The sequence below is a fragment of the Notothenia rossii genome, assembly GCF_949606895.1.
Source record: "Notothenia rossii genome assembly, chromosome: 3".
NCBI lineage: Eukaryota > Metazoa > Chordata > Actinopteri > Perciformes > Nototheniidae > Notothenia > Notothenia rossii.
Window position 1 is genome coordinate 27,719,896 of NC_136901.1, and position 22,391 is coordinate 27,742,286.

Genomic DNA, 22,391 nt, shown 5'->3' on the forward strand with positions numbered 1-22,391 from the left:
TGGAATCAGGGTCTACAGGTTTTCACCGTGCCATCAATCTGTGCTTCAATCTGAGAAAACTGGACCGTTTAATAAATGGCAGCATATTCAAATATCAAATCATATTTTAAGTCGGGCACATTGCAGAACACCTGAGGACCCCAAACATCCAGATCACCCCGTCACGTCAGATTAAAAAACGACAAAAAAGGGAAGAAGGAGAGTGGTAAAGAAGAGACAAATAAATAACGAGGGAGGGGGAAAACAAATACTAGAGTGGAGCCCACTGAGACATTCACTTTCACAAAATAGAACCACGTTGAGACTGAGCTCACGTACAGAGACACTACAGAGGAACGGGGGTGCCAACACCTTGTTTGGTCTGCTGGAGCATGCAGCTATAACTTAAGGATTCACGGGAGTGTTTGAAGGGGTGGGGGTCACAATGTGATTCAGCCTCAAGTCCAATAAAAAGTAGATTCAATTCAGAGTTAGAATAAACATCTGTCAACTCAACACGGATTCATTCATTTCAATGGGACTTCTATGGAGGCTCTGAGAGACAAGTGATAACATAAAGAGATCTAGGGATACATTTTCTAAATCGGATCAAAAATGATTCTGGTTTAAGAAGAGGTGAAAAAAGTTGATCTAAAAAAAAAAGTAAGATCTTTTTTGTAAGCGCTTGTTGTTGTAATACTAATTTAAGCCACAAGAGGCTCGCGTACACCAATACCAAATATTTTAAATTGGACTAAAAGCAACTTGATAAGGCAAAATATATGTACCTTGAGTTAAAAATTGATGGAAAAATTCTGAAAGAAAACTCAAATATTTCTAGTCCTATTTAGAACATGTTTACTTCAGCCTCTTGTGGCCAAAACAAGTATTACAACAACAAACTCAACAAATTAAAATGAACTTTCATTTTCTTAAAGTGGACCTATCATGCTATATTTGAATAATATAGTGTAGGGCCATACCTATATAAGGCATATTTATACTTTTTATTTTTCAAAATACCAAACAGATCATGCATTTTAGCCATTCCTCATTTCGCTCAATTTAACACTGTCTTTGCATGGGCTGATTCTGTGAGAACAGCACCATCTACAGGCCTGGCATATGTACTACAGCGTCTCCAGCGCTTTCCAACGGCAATGTCCGTGGCTGTCTCCTCCTGATTGGTGGAGTTGGCCCAATAGCCGTTGCGCCACTTCTGTGACGTCACAGAAGTGTTCAAATCTGGATCAGTCTGTATCAGATCTGTTGTTTTTAAGAGATTTGGGTATGGAGGAAAATAGAGAGGGTTGTGTTTTCTGACTCTTGGTGAGTTCCCTGGAACACCAGGAACACATATTCATGTATAAAAGACGTACAAGTGCATTTTGCATGATAGGTCACCTTTAAACATAAGACATTTTTTTTTTTTTTTTTTTTTTTTTAAATACTCTTGACCACTTGTTCTTGACTCTCAAACAGAAGAGAAAACTATTTTGATCAGATTTAACAAATTGAACACTAGATATGACTTTCTTTCTTCCTCTTGATGGCTTCTGTAGATTTTCATTGTTAATCCAATAGTCAGTTAGATTGAATTTCATTTAGCCAATTATAAATCTAAAAGGGTTCAAATATTGTGACTTCCATCTTTCATAAAGGCTGGGCTCTAAATGGGGATAGCGGTGGGCATCATTTTAGACGATACATTGGGGAGTGTGGGGAGGGGCATGATGGGTAGCGTAGTTGTGTTGCTGCATAGCACAGCTCAGACAAAGGTTACTAGCAGCTCACAGGAAAGAAACACGACACAGCAGGGCCACAGAGGATCCACACGAGAGAGAAGCAGAGAAGTGTCTCCAGTGTCCTCCGTGAGGCTAGAGAGGAAGTGCCGCACAATTCCAACGTAAATAGCAGCTGACAGGCTACTATTTAGCGCACAGTTGAGGTTGTTCTTGCGCCAAATGCAATGTTAATAAAAATGCTTTTTGAGGGAGATTTACAATTCCATTTCAAAGCCTCCTGTGGAGCGTTTGTCTCTATTAATCCAGATTCAACTCGAAAAAAAACTGTAGTATTATTATATTAATACACCAGCAACAACAATTCACAACTGCTTCAGGCGTCTCAAAGGGGAAACACATTTATAAACTTTCATAGCAAGACTTCACTGTATTGTGTGAGGGCAGAGCAGGGGGAACACTATCTAAACACTCACTAAAGTATGGGAGTCATTTAAATCAAATACTTGTTTCATGTACCTCATCTCTGGCTATCTTCAAACAGCTTTGGATAAAAGTGCGACTTTCCACCCAAATGTATCAACAAGATCTACCAAGCACTGTATGACTTCTAGATATTGTCGTGGTCCAACAGGTGCCACTTGTATCTGTTAAAAGCTGATTATAAATGCCAGATTACCTGATTATGCATACTTACCTACATCTCTCTCATATGTCTTTAAAAAAGGTCCACATACTCAACTGCAACTACTGAATTGTCTTGTAATCCTCCATTAAAGATGTATAAAGTCAAAATGTGTATAATGTTACTCGGAAACGCAACAAACTGTACTCATTCTTTGTGTCGATTAAGAATAACCTGAATGTTTTTATGCTTTGCGCTCACTCAATATCACAGTGTGACTTCAAAGTCTGTGCCATGAAATCCATTCCCCTTTAAAACATTGTGTGACCACAGGAGTTCCTAATGACGCACTTCTTTTTCTCTGTTAATACTATGCTACATTTTGTTAACTCAAACACCCAACACACTCTATTCAAGCACCAGCGAGATGAATGAAAACCCAGCGGAGCCCCCTGTCTATTGCCATGAAAAGCAACAGAAGAGGGCGGCCGGACCCATTTACCTTCGTCAGCCTCAATAGCTTCAATAGTAGCTGAAGAGAAGAAGAGGGGGGTTGCAAAACGAATGAGAGAAGTGAGCAGAGGAGTTCATTTAGTCCTAGGAACAAGTCAATGAGCAGCAAAGAAAGCCAATGCCAACAACAAAGGTTAACGTCATCTCCACATTTTGTGACAAAGGACACATGATGTTAGCAGAGGGGGGGGGGGGGGGGGGGGGTGAAGGAGAGGGGTTAGCTTAGCTATTTTTTAATTATGGATTCCAGATCTGTAAAGGGAAGGTGACATGTTTTCGGCAGTGAACAACCTCATGGAGAGGATCTTTGAGGTAATCAATGTGGTGATAGAAAAAAATGAATACGGCAGGGACCAACATAGATAACAAATACGACACGTTAAAGCAGGAAATATATTAGTTCTTAACTTTTGCGCACATGGAGAAGGGAGGACGGATGGAAACAGGAAAAAGGTTTAGGTGCATGTGACAGTGGGTTTTATGGCTGTGGTTGATTTGTTAATGTAAAATCGAAGCGCTGTAGACATGGAGCAGCGTTACTGTTGTGTTGTGTGCAGCATGAAGCAGCATCTGGAACTGCAGGAGGAGCATCTTTTGATATGAAATATCAAAAATGCTGGCTTACTTTTGTGAAGTGCAAGGGAGGAGTGGGGGTAACCTTTGTGTTTCAACCACTTACCAATTTCATACGGTCGTCCTTTAGCTCATACAGTAACATACAGTACAGCTGTGTAAATCATCTTTACACAGAGACACAGGGGTGAGGCAGGAGGTGACGGCTATACAGTACTGAAGACTACAGGACATACTACCATGGGGATGAGAGAGAATTACAGAAAGGCACGAGAGCTACAGACTGTAACAGAATGGTGATGGAGTCAACATTACAGTAGAAGCACACTGGTGTCTGCTTACAGGAGGGGAGCAATGTGATTCTACCAATGTTGCAGCAGGAATCTCTGAACAACACCCTGCCTTCACTGCGTTCTCTTTAGTGTCAGCTGCATCCAGAAACTCTACTTTCACCATCATGTAAGATAATCGTTACAACTCCTACTATACATTTGCATTGGATATGCTTACAAGTGTATGAAACTATAGCTTTATTGTGTAATGTAAAACTAATGCAATAACAGTCTTGTTTTTTTGCCTCAATTAGTAAGGCTGACAAAGAGGAGAGCATCCTATCCCCCCTAATTGGAATACGTAGCGTTGCCACCTTGTGCAGATGTTATTTTCATCTCTTTCATCTTTAATCTCTGAAATGTTGAGTTTCTTCTCAGAATATTAATATCCATCCTGCCATAATCAACACTGAAGCTTCCTGCACCTTCCAAAATCATGTGGCAATCATATGTTTAATGCTATTTTCCTTCAAAGTGACACTACGTATTTCTTTGAAATAAGAAATAGGATATTATTTCATGTTAGAAATGACAGTTTGAACTTATAAGCAATAAAATGCTCTTGCTAAATTGCCTTAATTGAGTGGTTTTGCTGCTATAGCTTATGTGGGACCAGAAGCTTCTAGTGGCTAATGTTAGCACACTTAACATAACTTGTGATTTGAGTGTATGCTACATTATATCCAAGTTTAAAACATTGAGCAAAAATAATCATACTTTCAAGTAAATTATTCCTACAATGTAAAAACTACTCCATGTGATATTTCTGTTTCTCACAGTATCAAGGTATGTACTTGGTAATGTGCTAGCTGATGTGTGAGAACCTGTGAGAGGCGAGGGAAGTCGTCTGGATTTCTGCTTGGTTTTGTAAAGGAAAGGCAGACAGCCTTTCATTCACAGTTGCTTGTGTCAATTCCAATTCATCCTTTGAACCACAGAGAGTCCCGCGTCTGTCCCCGCGGAGCTCTGCTGAGATCCACCACTAAGCGCTCAAATTTGGACAATAAAGTGACCATTTCTGTCAGGAGTCCCAAGTCAATTTGAAGTGTTTGTAAAGGCGATTCCAGAAAGCCTTTACTTCCTGGCTGCAGCGGCATGTCAAACTCATTTAGGGAGTGTTTGGAATTCAACATAAGAGGGTGGACTGAACTCTAAACTTGTAATAATTAAATAACACAACAGAATACTTGCACAACCGATTATACCTGCAGTTTCTAGAAAGAAAGGAGAAAGAAAAAGATACAGGTAATATTTGAAATAAAACCAGTGGAATACAGAGAGAGACGAGGAGACAGGATATTAATGCGAAACATCAGGAGGGAGACACATTAGAGAAGACAAAGGGGCAAAGGAAATCTGCTATACGTCTTTGGCATTGTTAGTGAAGAGCAATCTGTAGGAACTATAACTGGACATTCTATCATTAAGAAGGCAAAAGCTACATTAAAGAAAGCTGTTATTGCCTAGATGTATTTAACTAAAACATGCAGTATAAAAATACTCAGCTGCCAATCACATTTAACTACACTTACAGATTTACTTTGAGGCAGCACATTTCAAATCATCACTAAGGGACAAAGGAAGAGAATCCCTAAACACTGAGCTGGCACTTTATTCAGGGTATTGCTGCGTAAGGGGTTTTTATGTGTGTGAGAGTCTGTTGTGGGGGCAAGGCTGGGGGTCTCGGGTACTTGATGACAGTCTTACCATTCTGCAGCTTCTCCTTGCCTCCGGACAGCACTCCGCTGGGCAGCATGCCGGTCGGGGTCAGGCCCTTCAGCGTCAGCACGCTCTCACTCTCCTCTCTGCAAACACAGGAATACATTTACTACTGAAGGTATTACAGTATTTTATCTTTAAGACATTTTATTGATAATCCTTTGTAATGAAAGCTGATTAATTTCTCCCCAAAAATGCCAGACAATTTATGGAAAAAAACACATGTTTAACTTGTGGATCAGGCTGAAAACACTAGTGACATAATATCACTTTATAGAAAAACTGATTTTTTTTTTTTGCTGAGTTATAAAAGCAGTGATATTGAAGGAAAAAAGTGAGGTTGCAAAACAAAAGGCTAAAAGACAAACTGATAGTGAGAGCTGAAGGCAACTGCTAAAAAAAAAACAGGATAATGACTAAATATGATAAGTTATAACAAACAAGGATATTTAAAACAGGACTTAATAAAATAGCTGAAAAAATAAAACACAAGATAATTCTGTGGGTTCGTAAAAACAAACGACAGCTTTAATATTCAGTCGTTTGATCCATTTTTCACACAAAAATATTGATAGGTGCAGCTTTCGATATTAAGTTAAATCTCTTATAATGGACTTGTATTGCATGTGAAGGCACAATGGTCGAACATACAGTATTTCTTTTTTATGTCTGCGTACCTGAGCACAGAGAATACTCGGGCCATCTTGCCGATGGCGCGGATCTTGTTGCGGATGACCTCCTTGCGGGCAGAAGCTGTGGCACCTGGAGGTGTCAGAGGTCATACGCAGTCAAACAAACTGTGACTCACGTACACTAAACCACGTCCTGTGGAAGTGTAAGGAAGACCTTATTGTCTGGGTTTCCCATAACAGTCAGTAAATGTGTTAAGATGGCGCCAGTCTTTCGGGGGATTAGTTTGATCTAGAGGTGCATCCGGCCAACACGATGCAAACACGGCATGGTTATTAAAGTTTATATCAAATAGTTTGAATCTGTCCATACATCACAACAACTGAGTCACTCTCAGCACTCGGGGCACTCATGCTGCCTGTTTGACGAGTGGTGTTCAACTGAAGTCCTGTTACCTCCTACGAGCTGTTCTCCCCAGGTGCTACTTGTACTTCTAAACCTTGTTACATCATGGTGTCCAAACGTGTCTGTTCAGCACATTGGATGAGAGCACTCTATATGATTTTTCCTGTGCTGTGTTTTGTTTGCAGAGACCCAAACGGGAATGTTCCTGGACTGGAAAACTAGACTTTGTTTAATTAAAGACACCTTTCTGCAGAATAACAGTTTGAAGGCCCCAGGGAGCCCGTTTGGAAAATGTGTGAAGAATGGACATGAAGCTGATGTGTTGGGGGGGGGGGGGGGGGGGGGGGGGGGGCTGGGAAAGGAGAGAGCTGTCCTCTCCTCCTCTGTTGGATACTCCATTATTACTAACAATGTATTTCTCTACAGGACTGAACCCCTGTTTCAGTTATGCTTACTTTAATGTGCACAGCTTGTAAATTACTTTAGCTAATGTGAACAATAGCGAAGAATAATCTTTTGCTTGTGTTCGGATATATGTGTGGCAGCTTATAAGGTTCATTGTAGGTGAAAAAAACATTTCAAAAAGTTGTATAGAGCCAGGAAAGAGAGCCAGAGAAAAACGTTTTATATAATATGAGACTAACGTGGCAATTTGCAAGGAAATTAATGGAATATTCTTTGGGATTAAGGTAAGAAATGTATATCTAAAGTCAGGGAACTACATGGCTTCATTTGGCATGTTGGATTCACCTCATCTCTCAAGTTTTCTGTCTCTGCTTCTCGCAAATGTACTATTTTAAACCTATGCAATTTTACTTTCTTAAAGTGGACTACGTTAATCCCTAATTTTCTTAGTTTTTTCTTGGAATATTTTACCCTTCTCGGCTCTGTAATTTAGTGATTTTTTTTACTTATAATGGTTCCTATCTGCATTGAAAGTGGTAGCTGAAGCATGTAACATTTCGGAGCCTTCTTTGTGGAAAGTTATTAAATAGAATAGATAAAATAGAAGATACATAAAAAGACTGAGTAGTAGCATTAGAAGGAGCTTCAAACAGTGCTGTTAGTTGACAGACTTCTGAAACGCAGAGCGCAAGCAGCGGACAAAAGGTCTATCTACCTCTGCACACACCACTAATGTTTGTACCTTTTTTGGGGGTATATATTAGCTGTCCTTCTCATGAAACACCCCCAGAAGAGAAGACAAGAGAAAGGAAAGAGAGATCAGTGGATGGCTGCAGAATGAAAGGTGGCGGAGAGGGGCCAGGCGGCCAAATAAAGAAGGCAAGAAAAGCACAACAAGTGAAAAGAAAAGAGATGCCTTGAACACAAAACTCTGGAGAACATAAAAGAGAAATTAGATGACCAAATAAATGACAACATCACAGCATGAGAGAAAGAAAGAGAAAGGAGGAGAATGCTAAGTAAATATGTGAGATAAACAGCAGTGCAATGAGAGGATTCTACAGGCACAGGAAACAAGTTGATGAGTGAGAAAGGTAAAGGAACAATCCGGAAGTGAAAATAAACGGAATAAATGAGTTGAAATGGCTGCAAAATTGAAAAAGAGGTGAGCTTAAAGGTAGGGTAGGTAAGAATGGAGAAACAGGCTCGAGTGCGCTATGATTTGAAACTAAGCAGCCGGAAAAAAATCTGCCACTTCCTTACAGAGCCCCTCCTCCAACACACACGAACGCGCACATGACCAATGAGGGCACGAGTTAAGTTTGTGCACAGACTGACAGGCAGGTAGGCCATCCAGTTACTTTAGCCGGGCCGGCTCAGATGATTGGTCGTGCTTTTTACAGCACCACGGCTTCCACAGATGACATTTTTTATGTATTTATTGTCAAAGTATTTAATATATTCATTGCTATCGGGATGTTAAGAGCATTCCATGGAATATAACAAAAAGTGTTTCTGAAGTGAATTACCTACCCCACCTTTAAGAAGACACAGAGAGGGAAATGAGAAAATAAAGTGCATCAAACAGGATGATGACATGTTTAAAGGACGGCTAATTATTTGTATCATTCGTTTTTTTCATGAAATGATGCTGAAAAAACCTTAAATCAGAATGAGCAAAAAAAGAAACAAATATTATTTTTCTAATGCACAGATTCGTTGACACTCCTCGTCTACAGTAGGTGGTGTTTATACAGATTGCATCAGTCAACACAAAGTGCATAAGAGAGAGGGGTGGGGGGGCGCTGCAAAGATCGTTTCCTGTTTGCCAGAGAGGGGCAGGCAGAAGGGATCTGGTCATCTCATTGTAGATAAGCAGTGACCAGGGATCAAACAGATCATTACTATATGACGATAAGAAGCCTGGACTGTGTGTGACTCACTGTTCTGTGTTAACCCTAGAGGACGTGCACCCCAGAGTGATTTCCTGTAGTATAACAATCGCCGCTAACGGCTGCAATTATGGCATTTTAAAGGAATGTTTCACCCACAGTAAGACCATCTGTATACTGACAGTTTCTAAGTCATCGCTTAGTATCTGAATAAGTATTTCCAGTGGCTAAACCCAATTCAGGAATGGTTTATTGAGTTTAATGAGACAAATAGATCCTCGATAGTCTCTCTGTGTGTTAAAATATGTATATATGAAACTAAATGATCTGAAAGTAGGGTGGAGTTTGCATGGTTTATGCAAAAAACACAAGGAATGTGTGTGTGTGTTGTTCTGTTTAGCAGAGGCCTCCCTCTTGTGGCTATAAGAGGAACTGCAGTGAGAGCCCTGTGCTCACCGTCCAGCTCCTCGTCAGTCGTCAGCTCGTCGTTGGAGCAGATGCTCAACACGTTCACCAACATCTCAGTCACTGCGAGGAAATGGGAAGAACATATTTTACAACATGGCACCTGTTTTAGATTTTGTAGTTTTATTGCCCTTTTCAAAGTGTCACAGTTTGGTCAACAATTATAATATTCCAACATTCATTTTTTTATTCCAGCACCATTCTAGTTAAGTCTAGGGTATGTATGTGTGCTGTGTATGTGATTATTTATGTCCACGTGGCTTCACTTCTGGCCACAGTGAAAAGGCATTCAAAGCAGTACACACACTTGGCCAGATATCTTTCATTCCTGTTCTGGAAGATATTTGTTCCCATGTGTCCATTTTTGCCAACTCTTGTTTACCGTTCCCAAAAAGAGGGCTTGGTTCTTCCAGTTTCTCCTTATAATTTCATGTTCCAAAACATCATACTGGTCTGATTAAAATCTACTGATTCTTTAATCATTTGTGGATCAATGAATACATAACATGTCATGGGAGAGTTTAAAGTCTAATGCTTTAGCCAATAGTGCTGTGTCATTACATCATGGGACATTCAGGACACCCTTTTTTAACATACCACCTCATGAGTAACCTTTACATATTTCCATGCAGTCCACCTGGTGCAGTTAGTGTCATGTGGAGCTAGTTAGACAGACAGTGATTCCCTGAGTGACCCTCCACACCCGAGTTCTCGTTAACCGAATATTTTCCCTATATGACGGATCTTTTTGAACAATGACGGAGAAATCTGAAAGCAGCCATTGGAACAGCGCCAAAGGTTCCCCGCAGCGAGGCTCCGTGGTTATGCCGTGTTATGCATGCCCGCCAAAAAGGAAATGATACCGTTTCCAAACCTAACTTTGCCGAACAAATCATTGCAATATCTGTGAGTTTTGGCTTTACGCTGTGCGCGCTCCAGAGGTGGGCATGCATAACACGGCGCACCGCCCCCCGTTGAAAGTTCACGAGCATGCTTCCCCCCCACCCCCTCGTCAGAGTTGTGTATAGGCTGACGTCAGTGGCGGCTGGTGGAAAATATTTTTGGTGGGGCTATGGAAATGGTGACAAAAACATGTGTTTGTTTGTTTGTTTGTTTGTTTGTGCGTGTGTGTGTGTGTGTGTGTGTGTGTGTGTGTGTGTGTCAGTCATACTTGCCAACCCTCCCGATTTTCGCGGGAGACTCCCGCATTTCTGACAAAATCAGATTTACTCACGACTGTTTCCACTCGGACTTTAATACAGCTACACCATTGTTTGGTTTCCATGGTAGCGCGTCTCTTTAACAGCGCGCGCAACTCAAAGTCTGAGAGGGTGAGGAAGATGAAAACTGAACAAGAATCGACAACTCGACCCTCTGATCACTCCTTTCCTGTAAAATACAGGTTCAGCCCACACATATACTCCATGGTGCCACAGGCATTGCCCTTACAACTACAATAAGCATGCAAATGTTAATCTACATCTCCGGCGATCCACTAGCATCGGAGTCTACCTGATGCAGCCATCCCCTACTGTAGCGTCACCTTGGATACGAGTCTAAACAACTCACAGACACACAGGCCAGGGCGCTGAAAGGGCGCCCTTTGAGCATCAGATCTGACGACGCTGATTGGCTAAAATTATGTTTCGGCGGCATAGTTTACAAATAGCAACAGTCAGCTTGTTGGCTGCAGCTGCTCTGGCTGAGGGCTCCTTTCTACCGCCCGGACGAGAGAGGGTAATGATACACGCTGCGGCCAGGCAGGAAACATGTGACTTATCAGTAACTTTAGACATCGTAAAACAATTTTAAACGACATTTTATTGTAGATTATACATTTTACTGATACCAACTATATAATATTTACCTTGTTCTTTAAAAACAAAAATAAAAATTAAAAAAAAATATTTTTGGGAAATATATTTTTTTATTTATTTTTAATTTTTAATGACAATCAAACATGTGGGAAGAGGGGGGGCGGCGCCCCTAGCGCCCCTATGGGCCTGCCGCCACTGGCTGACGTGTAATTCTGGATTTTGACTGACATTTTACGATCCTGTCCGTAAAAATGACGGATAGCGAAAAAAGTCTAGCGCAACCTCTGCTCCACAAACACAGTGAGTAATGTCCATCAGTGACCTTCACATTGCTGAAAGAAGCCCTTTGAGGAAGGGTCACACCCAAAATAAGCTTCTTGCAGTGACTCATGGTTTTGTGATTCACAGATGTGTCACAGGCATGAACGGGGGGGGGGGGGGTGCCGTAAAAACCAAATGCCTGGAAACAACCTCCAGGGCAGAGAGGGAATGTAAAGGTCTGCTCATGTTTAGCCTATTTTAAACTTTCAATGACTTGCACTAACTGCGGATTTACCTTTGCAACTTACTGACTCATAAATCACGTGTAGTAAGTACGGCTGGGTGTTTCATCTCATTTAAACTTTGACTACAATTTTGGCTTCAAACTGTCTTGAAATTAGAGAAAATAAATGTTAATTCTTTTAAATGTTTTTTAAGTTCAAGAAGTCAACTGTTAATTTTGAAAGTAGATCAAATAAATGTCATAGTTTATTTAAATGCGTTTTTAAGTTCAAGAAAGAGTTGAATAAATGCATGATGTTTCTAACACTCACTGTTAAATAATGGTGGTACTGTTATTGACCATTAATCTTACGTGTTTTTCTGTTTTCAAGCACTTGGAAATGCCTAGTTGCTGATTAGTGCTGTATACTGCCTTTAATAGTGTTATGTGTGTGTGTGTGTGTGTGTGTGTGTGTGTGTGTGTGTGTGTGTGTGTGTGTGTGTGTGTGTGTGTGTGCTCACCCTTCTCCCCGACGAAGGGCAGGGACCAGGTGAAGACGTCCATGAAGTTGGGCAGCCAGTAGGGGTGGGGGGAACAGTTGAACTGTCGGATGTTCATCACGTTGTTCTCGTACTTCAGCACCGCCGCTGTAGAGCAGAGAAGACGAAGAAGGTGTTAAAATGTGTCCAAATCTGTGCGGTTATATCATTTTCTACTGTCACTGGACTCACACGATGAATAACAAACCGATATCAACTAAAATAAACTACTAACATTACGTGTTGAAATTCATGACATCTCTCTTTTCTTCTTCTCAAGTCACAGACTCATCTGAAATCAATACTCAACAGAGAGAGAAAGCATCAGATCTGATTGAGGTTAAGGTCCATTAACAGCTTCCATCATGTTTCTAACCACCACTCAAAAAACACTTTGTGGTCTCAGAAGCTTCACACACCGAGGTTCATATCTGTCTGTCGCTGCAGCATGTCACTAGCTAGAGAGAGGTACCCACAAAGTATTCAGACTAAATAACCAAGAAACAAGGGGAAGTGGTCGGAAATATCACCAGACCATTATGAAACGGTAATATCCAAACAAGGGTTGGATGGATTGTTTTGTAAGCAGATTTTGACACAGAAGAAGAAAAATGATTGTTTACTACTTTAACTCGAAAGGTACTCGGGGATCACACAGCTCCACCAAGTCTGTTTCGAATAGCGTAAAATAATGTATTTGCAACGTGTCCCCCGTTATGTAATGTGTTCTTCCCTGGCCAATGCTACACACTTCCGCCATGTTTCATGAACTGGGCAAGTATTATCTTTTTTGATTATTAAAAAAAACGTATTTTCATTATCGATTATTCTGCTGATAATTTTTACGATAATAAATCATTGTTTAGTCTATGAAAAGTAAAAAAAAGCCCATCATAACTATATAAAAAAACATCAAAACATTTATTTTTGTTGTTCAAAAGAAAAGCACGGTCACTTCAAACTATACATTTTACCAGAAAACATATGTCAAAGAAAAGCAGGAAGTCCTCTTGATTGAGAGGCTGGAAATCTGCTTTTCTTGAAAAAGGACTGAAATAATGAAAAGACTATCTAAAAAGTTGCAATCTTTTGGACTTAACGTTTCATCTGTAATATTCAATAAAACTATTAACACTTTTTGTGTTTGAACGTGAAAAGTTCTTGGCAGTTTCTGCCGTTTACCTCCTCTGGTTAATGATTCATTAGCTGCAGGTGCTGTGTGGAAAAACAAAATCAAACGTTGATACACAGCTCCATTTGGCTCAAAAACAATTGAGAAAAGTGAAAAGTGGCCAAAACGCTGTCATCAACACCCAGACTGGCCTGAAGCCTGGAGGAAACTCAATCTTTCAGACGCTGTCAGTCAACCTCTGGGTGATGACAGTGAATAAAAGGATCCGATATAAAAGTACCTACTGGGACATTTTCAGGTGATGTATTGCCATCAGCGTGTGTCAATCTCTCCCTCTCTCATTTCCTATGCAGAATTATAAACTAAAATTGTAAATTGAGGGTTAAAAACTGCAGCAGCATCAAAATGAAAGGAATCAGGGTAAACAAAAAAAAAACGAAAATCAATCCCCTTTCGCTCGCTCGGGAACATTTCCTCTCGTATCGATTGCGGCCCCCAGTTGCTGATGCATGTCTGTCATTCACAGGATTGGATGCATGGATAACATCACAGAAACACATGGCTCAGCGTTTAGGCTCTATAGGCCGAGCACCTTTCATTAGTTAACAAAAAAGTGTCAATTTCAAGAGATGGAGAGGAGCCACAGGCGGCACACAGGCTATGCTAATGATCTTAGAGACAATATATGATGATCACTTTCCAATGTGACATGGAGCTGTGACATGCAACCGCTTACCCCTAGTAATGTGTTCCTTCTTATGGTGCTACAAATGTATATATGTCAAAACCTATGTGCTGCAACATAATTAAGTATTGATATAATTAAGATAGCTTTTTGGAAATATCCATTCTTGCCGAGTTAGATGAGAAGATCGTTCATCTTTTCATTTCATTCTCATTAAGTATAGTTCATGACATTTAAAACCACTCCTTTAAAACATATGATCTTGTTTTATTGTGAGTTATTTTTATTCTGAATCATGTTAATTGCCAAGTAAAGGGAATTAGCTTTGGTGTGTTGGTGCATAAACAAGAAACATGAATATAAAAAAGAAACCACTTACAAGAAAAACATAGATGAAAGGTGCTTTAAATTAGGAAATATGTCACTGTTTCAAAATAAAGACTTGGGCAGGAATGTACAAACTAAAAAGAATCCCATTAGAACAATTAAATAATGCTACAATCATTAAAAAAATCTACAAATAGTGGGCTTTAATTATTTAAGCAGTTATATTAATGATGTAACAGTGGAGAGTGGGTGTTGTTAGGTTGGAGCTCACAGTCAAAAAAACATTATCTGTGCGATTCATTTCAGCCTGCTGACAGTATGCATATCAAGTCTTTGTCTTTGTGCAGTATTATCAGTTTATTTAACCGTCACCCTATCAGAATCACATGGTCCCTGTGTCTCGCCCCAACACGGACCCTGGTGTGCCCTGCGTGACCTCTCCCATGATTAAAGCACGGTGTGAACATGGGAGTTGAGAAACACATGAGTCCCCCGATATAAATATATCCCTGCTGCATATAGAGGACTGTCTGCTGGCCCAGTTCTGGGGAAAGCGGACACCACGGCTGGGTCAACACGGGGGACTTTCCCGCCTCGGCCCCTCTCCGCTCGGGAATAGCAAGTCATCAAACCTGGCATCCCGAGCAGCTAGAACCTCGCTCGACACACGAATGGGGTCAGAAAACATCCTCGGCTCGGCTGGGGTTTGCCTCAGTGCGTCAGTGTGTGTGTGTGTGTGTGTGTGTGTGTGTGTGTGTGTGTGTGTGTGTGTGTGTGTGTGTGTGTGTGTGTGTGTGTGTGTGTGTGTGTGTGTGGATCAATGAGGCATGCTAATGCATATAGTGCAGTAACTATGCAATCAAAGTGGTCCCTGTGGTACTTCAAAGCATTATATTCCCCTGCAGCCATGTTTTTATATCTCACACACACCCTCCAATATACATCTCCTACAGGTGATCTAATACTTCCACTAAATGAAAAGTAGTAATACAACAGTGTAGAAATACTGTCACAATGTCCAGTATTCAAAGTGTCATTAAAGTAAAAGTACGGTACTCATTCTGCACAACGGCCAATTTCAGGACCATATGCGAGATATTAGTGAATTATAATTATTGATGTATAACCGAGTTTATCCCCTTAATGATTCAGCTTGCAGTAGTTATTTGAAATTATTTTCTTATTTAATTGTTTACAACATATAGTCCTACTGCTGTGTATCCTGTGTATTTCACCAAGGGAAGTTTTTACCTTAATCTAATTACATGATCAATTATTAGATTTTTGTTTTACAGTTAAGATTACAATATTTAGTATAATATTCAGGTAAAGTACACATGCCTCAAAATTACTCTTAAAGAAAAGCTCTTAAATTGACTAAGTGACTATCCACTAAACATCCATAAACTATGTATTTTTCTAATGCTATTATCAAGTCCAGTAAGATCAGCGTTGTATTTCTCTGACACACTCCCCTCAGACGAGGCAGTGGGTGTTTGTGCGTGTGTGTTGGCGTGCATGAAAGCAGTCGTACGCGTGGGCAGGCGTTGCATAAACATCACATTCTGCATAAACATTGGTCCAGGCACTTGATTGAAAGCAGCGATGGAAGCCTGGAGGGAAAAAAGCAGAGCGGGGGAGAAGGTCAGCTCCCCCGTCGTACCTCCTTCACACCGGATTCCCTTTAAAGGAACACACACCCGAATAAACAAAACATGTTGGTCCAGCTCTAGATGCAATGTTTTAGGGCCAACATGCAGATTGAAGTAACAAAAGCATCACATTGCTGCATCCCTATTATCAAAACATGCTGTAGTCACTATAATATGCAAAATGATATTTCTTGCAGCAGGAGGGCAGAAGTACTCGGATGTATTACTTAAGTACAGGTAGCATGCTAACTTGTAAAGATACTCTGTTACAAGTAAAAAGAGTTGTGCATTTTACTTAAACGTTCAAAAGAGTACTTTAGTACATTCCACCACTGGTGTTACTTTCTGATGACACATCATGGCGGCCACTAGGTGTCTCTGCTGCTCCTGTGTTGTGTTCAGGGTAGCTGAGGCCAGGCCTGCTGCCACGGTAACACAGATACTGTGAGGCAACGCCTGCTCATTCATTATTCATGAGGGAGTGCCTTGAGTCGGTTTCCCCGGTAACAGCTGTTAAATCTGCTTTGAGAGGAGGGGGAGATTCCCCGCGTCCTGCCCTGACGCTTCCTGCTGACTGCAGATCTGTCTGAGGCCTGGGTATCAGGTTCCTCTGGATTAGTATTCCAGGCCGGCCCTTTAGACCTCATTGCTCCATTACACTCAGTGCTCTACTTACATTTGATGAGGGGATGGTAGGGACTGAATGTAGTTCAGTTGTACAATTCATTTCCAGTTAATAGATCAATGAGAGCATTTGCAGTACCATGGGACACTGCAGCTCCAATGTGCACACAGGGAAAGAGTTGGGACAAATACTATGATAACAGGTTGTTTTTCGAATTGAATTATTTTGGTTCTAGAGTCAAAATAATAGTTACTGGTGGTTTACTTACTGGCTTTATTCACAGCTTTGAATAGACTTTCACGCCTTTAATCAATGGATGAAGGAAGCTTTTAATTCAAGAGATATTTAAAAGTTTTTTTTTTTACAAGAAAATCAAGGTGGGTTGAAAACAAATCTGAATTCAAGGTTGTCAAAATGGCTTTTTCCAGAGCTCATGGTCCTCTTCCTCCTTGTTATGTTTTGTAAATCAAAGGATGGCTAATTATTTGAGGCACTGTGGAGCTTTTAATGGTCCTAATTAATTATCCAGACAATAGTTTTTCATATCGTATTCCAACCCCTAATGGGTTTTCCTACATAAAAAGGTAATAATGGCAACAATGTTTCAAATGAATAAGCTCAATCGGAGTGACAATGAATAAAAACCTAATGGGGTTTAAATCCCAGTTGGTAAGAAACAACAACATTTCTCTTATTTGAAGCAGCCTGAAAAGTTTGGTAACTGAACCTTGTTTACAGGAAATTGAAGGGAAGCCCGGTGATAACAGATGGAAAGGCATCTGCAGTATGGGACACTCTTCTGGCTGGCACTCGTGACGAGGGGGAAAACTGAATTCCCCGCTGCGCTGGCGTCATCACGGCCCGCTTTCACATCCTGATATTTATTCCAGTGGCAGGGCCAGGAGCCAATCATACCACTCCATTTCCTTTCTCATCAAAACACCCTGATTATCTCGACTACCTACAGATCAACACATGACCACAGGCAGGAAAGAGACAAAAGGTCCAGTGATGTCTGGACCCCTTGTCTTTGCAGCAGCACATTTATCTTCTTTTAAAATGCCCCACCTCCTGATTAAAAGGTAAAAGGTGAGCCCTGAAGCTAGCGAGAACTCCACCTGAAGCTAACTCAAGTTGACTGTTCCTTAAGGTGGACTAGCTATTCTCACTACATGATAAGCAGCTCCTTCTGATCCGGACAGGCCTAGAAAGGGTTAACAGGTGTGATATGGATCCAACCCAACCAATCCTTTATTGTCTGTGGGTTGTAATAAAAATATTAGCAGCCCTGTATTTCAGCTTTTATTCTGTCCACTGTAAGCACTATAACCATTAGGATTCAGTTGTTGGTTTTTTGTGTCCAGATGGTAATGATGCAGCAGAAAACATTCCATTAATACAAAACTGCAAGCAATCTCCAAAGTGTGCGACTGCCAGTTCCACCCCCCCGCCCCCCGCCCCCCTCTCCATCCTTCTATCCACACTGCAGTCACTTCAGGACTTAAACAGTAAAAACTACTAAATCACCGCCGCTGTGTTTTCATTTAACGGCTCAGGAGGGGCAGTGAGCGGGGGTGCAGCTGTGACGGACAGCCGGTCAGCCCCTGACCCTTAATGCAAATCCAACAGTTTGATAAGAAAGGAGGGATATTTGGCAACCCTTTCTCTTTATAAAGCCCTGAGCATCAGTCATGTGTTGATCATCCTGACTCAGCGACAAGTTCAATTTACGTCTGCCTGTCTGTGGTGGCTCGTACATATCCTGCGCCTCCTCCACTCTGACACCCCCCCTCAGGTCTCATTGGTTAATCTGGCCAACTCCCAGCGCTATATTGATGGGAGCCTGCTGATGCCTCCTCCCTCCTCTTTAAGATTTATGTTGCAACTCGATTGGCCATCAATCACGGGACATGCTCAGTGGGCTCCCGGCCCCGGCATGAAGCTAAGAGCAGACCAATTCATTACAGAGCTCTGCTTCCACCAGTGAACCCCACCCACATGACTGATTAGAAGAGCATCAACAGGACTGATAGCCGAGGCTGTTCCAGGGAGTTGTGCAACTGTGGGTGGAAAATACATCAAACTGATGATTGATAAAGTGAATTAGGAAAAGAGTAATTACATAACCACAACTTGTTGAAGTTTGAGGGGATTTAACATAAAATACTTTGGCAAGAGGGATGTTTATTTTATTTGCTTTACATTTGGTATTTTTCTCAGCTTGTCTGTTAAGCCAAAGATCTTGCTGCTTTCTGACAAGAGAAAAGCGAGTCTCGTTTTCAGACAGACAGTGAAGGATGGGACGAATAAAGAACATGTAGTCCTGCCAGGTAAGACGTATCGGTGTGCGTAAATGAAGTCACTTCTGAAAACAAACACGGAGTAATCTTTTTCTTTCTGATAACCACTCTTGCTCTGGGAGGCAAGTGAAGGTCAGCCAGTTGCAGCAACAGTGTGCAGGCCAAATCGTTTCAGACACTCCGACTGTTCCATATTGAGCTCGAGAGGTGCAAATCATTTGCCAGACAATTGGCTGCCAAAAGTAAAAAAGCGCTTGACATCACTTTGTTTGTTTGTTTGTTTTGTGTTGACTGTGGGCCCTCGGAAGATTAGTTGGCATGGAACAAATGGGGTCCTAATAATACACCAGATTCCAGACGGGCAAACTGCCACACTGTTTCTTGACTCTCATTATTGTACAGGGAAGCATGCACGCAGGGGAAAGAGTAAACTAATGCAACCTAATCTCAGCTCAAGAAACACACCTGCAAATGGGCCAGCAGGAAACAGAACAGTAACACACTGCACTCACAGCAGCACTGCAGTATAAAGCTCTGTTACAGTGTTTTATCACAGGAGCAATTGCAACACAGCGTGCACCATCACCATCACTCTTTCCCTCCCATTTCCATTTCCTGTGGTTTGCCCACCACCGCCCTCCATCCCAAACATGCCCCCACAGCCAAAGCATATACTGTCTGTTCTCCGGGGAAAAGTGCTGACTCACAGCACAAAGGCAAGCCTATCTTGCTGCGTGGGCACCGAAGCACAGCGGAGGACGCCACCAGGAGCCAAGTCAACCGGCACCGGGCCATTTCATTCTGCCCAGCTCCAACACTGCACTGACCTGACCAAAATCACTGCAGCAGTGTCGAGATGTATCACTGAACAAGTACAATACAGTGACCCAAATGTTGTGTACAATGGAAATGAGGTTATGGTTGTCCAACAGCTGTAAACACTGCAGAATTTAACCTTTTCAATGTAAACTGAAGTGGAGACATTTTAAATACCATACAGGATACAATGTAATCTGAAGTGGAGATGTATAGCATTTTTATAAACTTTACAAAGGCTGCACTATTTGGAAAAAATAGCTAAATGCAATTTTGACTGATATTGCATTAGTGATATGATTTGTGTTATGATAAAGAAAATGAAAAGTTCTGATTTAGGGATCAAGCCTTTCTAAAAACTCACTTCTCTTCACACTCAAACAGCATTCTCCAACCTGTGTGTGAATGGTAGCCTGAGGCAACTTGTTGATGGGACACTGTGGTATTCATGTTATGAACCACTAAAAGATTGATAGACTCCTTTTCCTTACCTTTGTTGTTGTACACATCTAGGTAGTTGGGTGCGGAGAAGATGGTGATAAGGGACGGGAAGCCAGTGGTCTGACTCTTTCTGTACATGCGATATCTGGTAAAGAGGAGAGGTGATTATTAGCCAACATTAAACATTTACTCCTGGATTCCCATTGGTGCTCAACCCTCGGGATATGATTAGCAAATATGTCATTGTGTTGTGTGTTTTTCTTGATGCATCAGCCAGGGGGGGCAGCTTGGCATCGCCTCAGGAGAGTAAATCTCTGAGTTACAGGTTAAACATGTGCTTAAACTCAGCATTCAAACTCTGATCGGCCCTGCTTTGTCCAAATACACCCTGCTGTGAATTTGGAATGGGTCAGAGCCTTTAGGTAAACTGTCCAGACTTGGATGATTTGTTTGCTGCACCGCACCTTCCTTCTATTTATAAGGATTTTAGAAAAGATGCAGAGAAAACCTAGTCTAGGGGCAGCAATCTCACCTGAGACCATGTCCCATGTGACCAGTGCTCTGGGAGGGCAACTGTAAACAACCTTAACCTCGCTTAGAGGGAGATCAGCGACAAGTCCACCATCCTGCCCGCTTACAAGAGCCTTTATTAAATGTCCAGGACGAACCGTGATGAATAACAGACGAGCAGCCTGGTCGTGGTTGATTTTGAAAGTAATGGTTTTACATATGCACTGCAATCATGAACATATCTAGACCTGATCCACCAGATAATGTCCCAAGTTCATATTAAAGGGGGCCCTATTATGCTTTCTTCCATTTCCTATAGTGTGTTGTATAGGTTTTTGTGCATGTCAATCCAGAGGGAGAAAGGAAACGCCTTCATTGTTTTGCGCGAGTGTAACATAATGAAATCCCTATGTAACATTCACACTTCTATTGGCTAGTGCTCAAACATCGTATGTGATAGGCATCTCTACGTTGTCGACCAATCACAACAGAGCCGGCCAACTAACCAATCAGAGCAGACTGGGCTCTGGTTTCAGACAGAGGGTGAAAAGAGGTGCTGCAGGACAGGCAGTATGAGAAGAATAAAGAGCTTTTTGAGAGGCAGAAAAACGAACCTGAAAATTCCCATATGTACTCTTTAAAAACTGGCTCTAAAGTGACATAACTCCACAATCAAACTTTTTAAACCTTACTCACTAAAAAGGTTTGCATGAATTATTCTCTTCATATCACATATGGCCAACTAACCCCTAACGCTGGATACATTTTAATGACTTGGATCAAGTCGACTTCTCTCAAAGTTCACACTGCAGCGAAGCGGCTCTCCAGACAGGTGCGAGCAAACACACAGCGCACCGGGGAAGCTTCTGGCTTAATACCCTGTTCTGACTCACTGACGGTGTGATGGGAGCAGACAGAATACAAACTCACCCAGCATCCTGCGCTTCATGGGCCCGGATGACGGATAATAAGTTATTGTGTTGTAGAAAGTCACAGACTGCAGGGTAGCTGTAGAATACAAAAGGGAGAAACATTTAGGTGTACTCATGCATCAAGAGAAATCCCAGCAAGATCAAGAAGAAACATCAATAGAAATAACTAAATAAGTCATGGGTTTTATGGATTGTGTTCAGAGACACAGTAAATATCCAACACATGGTTCAGGCTAAATGTATTCTAAAACCATCCGTTGCTGTTACCTTGAACGCCTGGCTCTTAGTGAAGGCTTTGTATCAATTTTAAACTTGAAATGTAAAACAGATCTTAAAGGATGTTGCCAGCAGAGCTACGGTGACTCATATCTTCAATAATATGCTTTTAACCAAGCCTTCATACTGAAAGAGGAGTAGGTGTGATGCTTCTCAGATTTTACTTGAGAATAAAACTCAAAAAAGGACAAGAGTGACACATCGTCCTGAGCAGACTGTTTCTTCAAGTAATAAGGCGATCACTGGGGAGTGTGAAAGCACATTTTATACTCATGCTGATCTTTTCAGTCTGCGAGCAGAGAGACTTCAAATCTTTCTGCCAAATATCAAACTGCAATATGGTTTCAGAGGTTTCGTCAAATTCAAGGGCATTTATTAAGTAACATCTCCTGATCCGAAGACAAGTCACGATTAAATCGGCATCACCACAATACCTCTTTTGGAGTTTCTGGGAACAAGCGTGATTAAAACCTCAGCGGGTCCAGGGCTTTTGGATGGTGGGATGCTGTGTAATGAGTGAGTGACAGCTCAAAATGAATGACTGACACCTTTGCATTACATCTGCAACACTTAGT

The 22,391-nt window shown here is 41.4% G+C and overlaps 1 protein-coding gene across 4 annotated transcripts in view; it reads right to left on the reverse strand.

Annotated features, from left to right (window-relative positions):
* Window positions 1-6: 6 nt before the first annotated feature.
* LOC307031181 (protein phosphatase 3 catalytic subunit alpha-like) overlaps window positions 7-22,391 on the reverse strand; it is a 65,553-nt gene continuing 43,168 nt past the window's right edge. The window contains exons 7-14 of one of the 4 annotated variants that reach the window (XM_079668056.1): window positions 21,539-21,616; window positions 20,149-20,243; window positions 12,103-12,228; window positions 9,272-9,343; window positions 7,666-7,692; window positions 6,161-6,245; window positions 5,472-5,569; window positions 7-2,878 (exon numbers count right to left, since the gene is read on the reverse strand). In XM_079668056.1, coding sequence (XP_079524182.1) covers window positions 2,658-2,878; window positions 5,472-5,569; window positions 6,161-6,245; window positions 7,666-7,692; window positions 9,272-9,343; window positions 12,103-12,228; window positions 20,149-20,243; window positions 21,539-21,616 — 802 coding nt within the window. In that variant the 3' untranslated portion in view covers window positions 7-2,657. Of the gene's footprint in view, window positions 2,879-3,944; window positions 5,570-6,160; window positions 6,246-7,665; window positions 7,693-9,271; window positions 9,344-12,102; window positions 12,229-20,148; window positions 20,244-21,538; window positions 21,617-22,391 lie in introns of those variants that run through there. The other 3 variants (XM_079668058.1, XM_079668057.1, XM_079668059.1) reach the window with 3 other exon arrangements.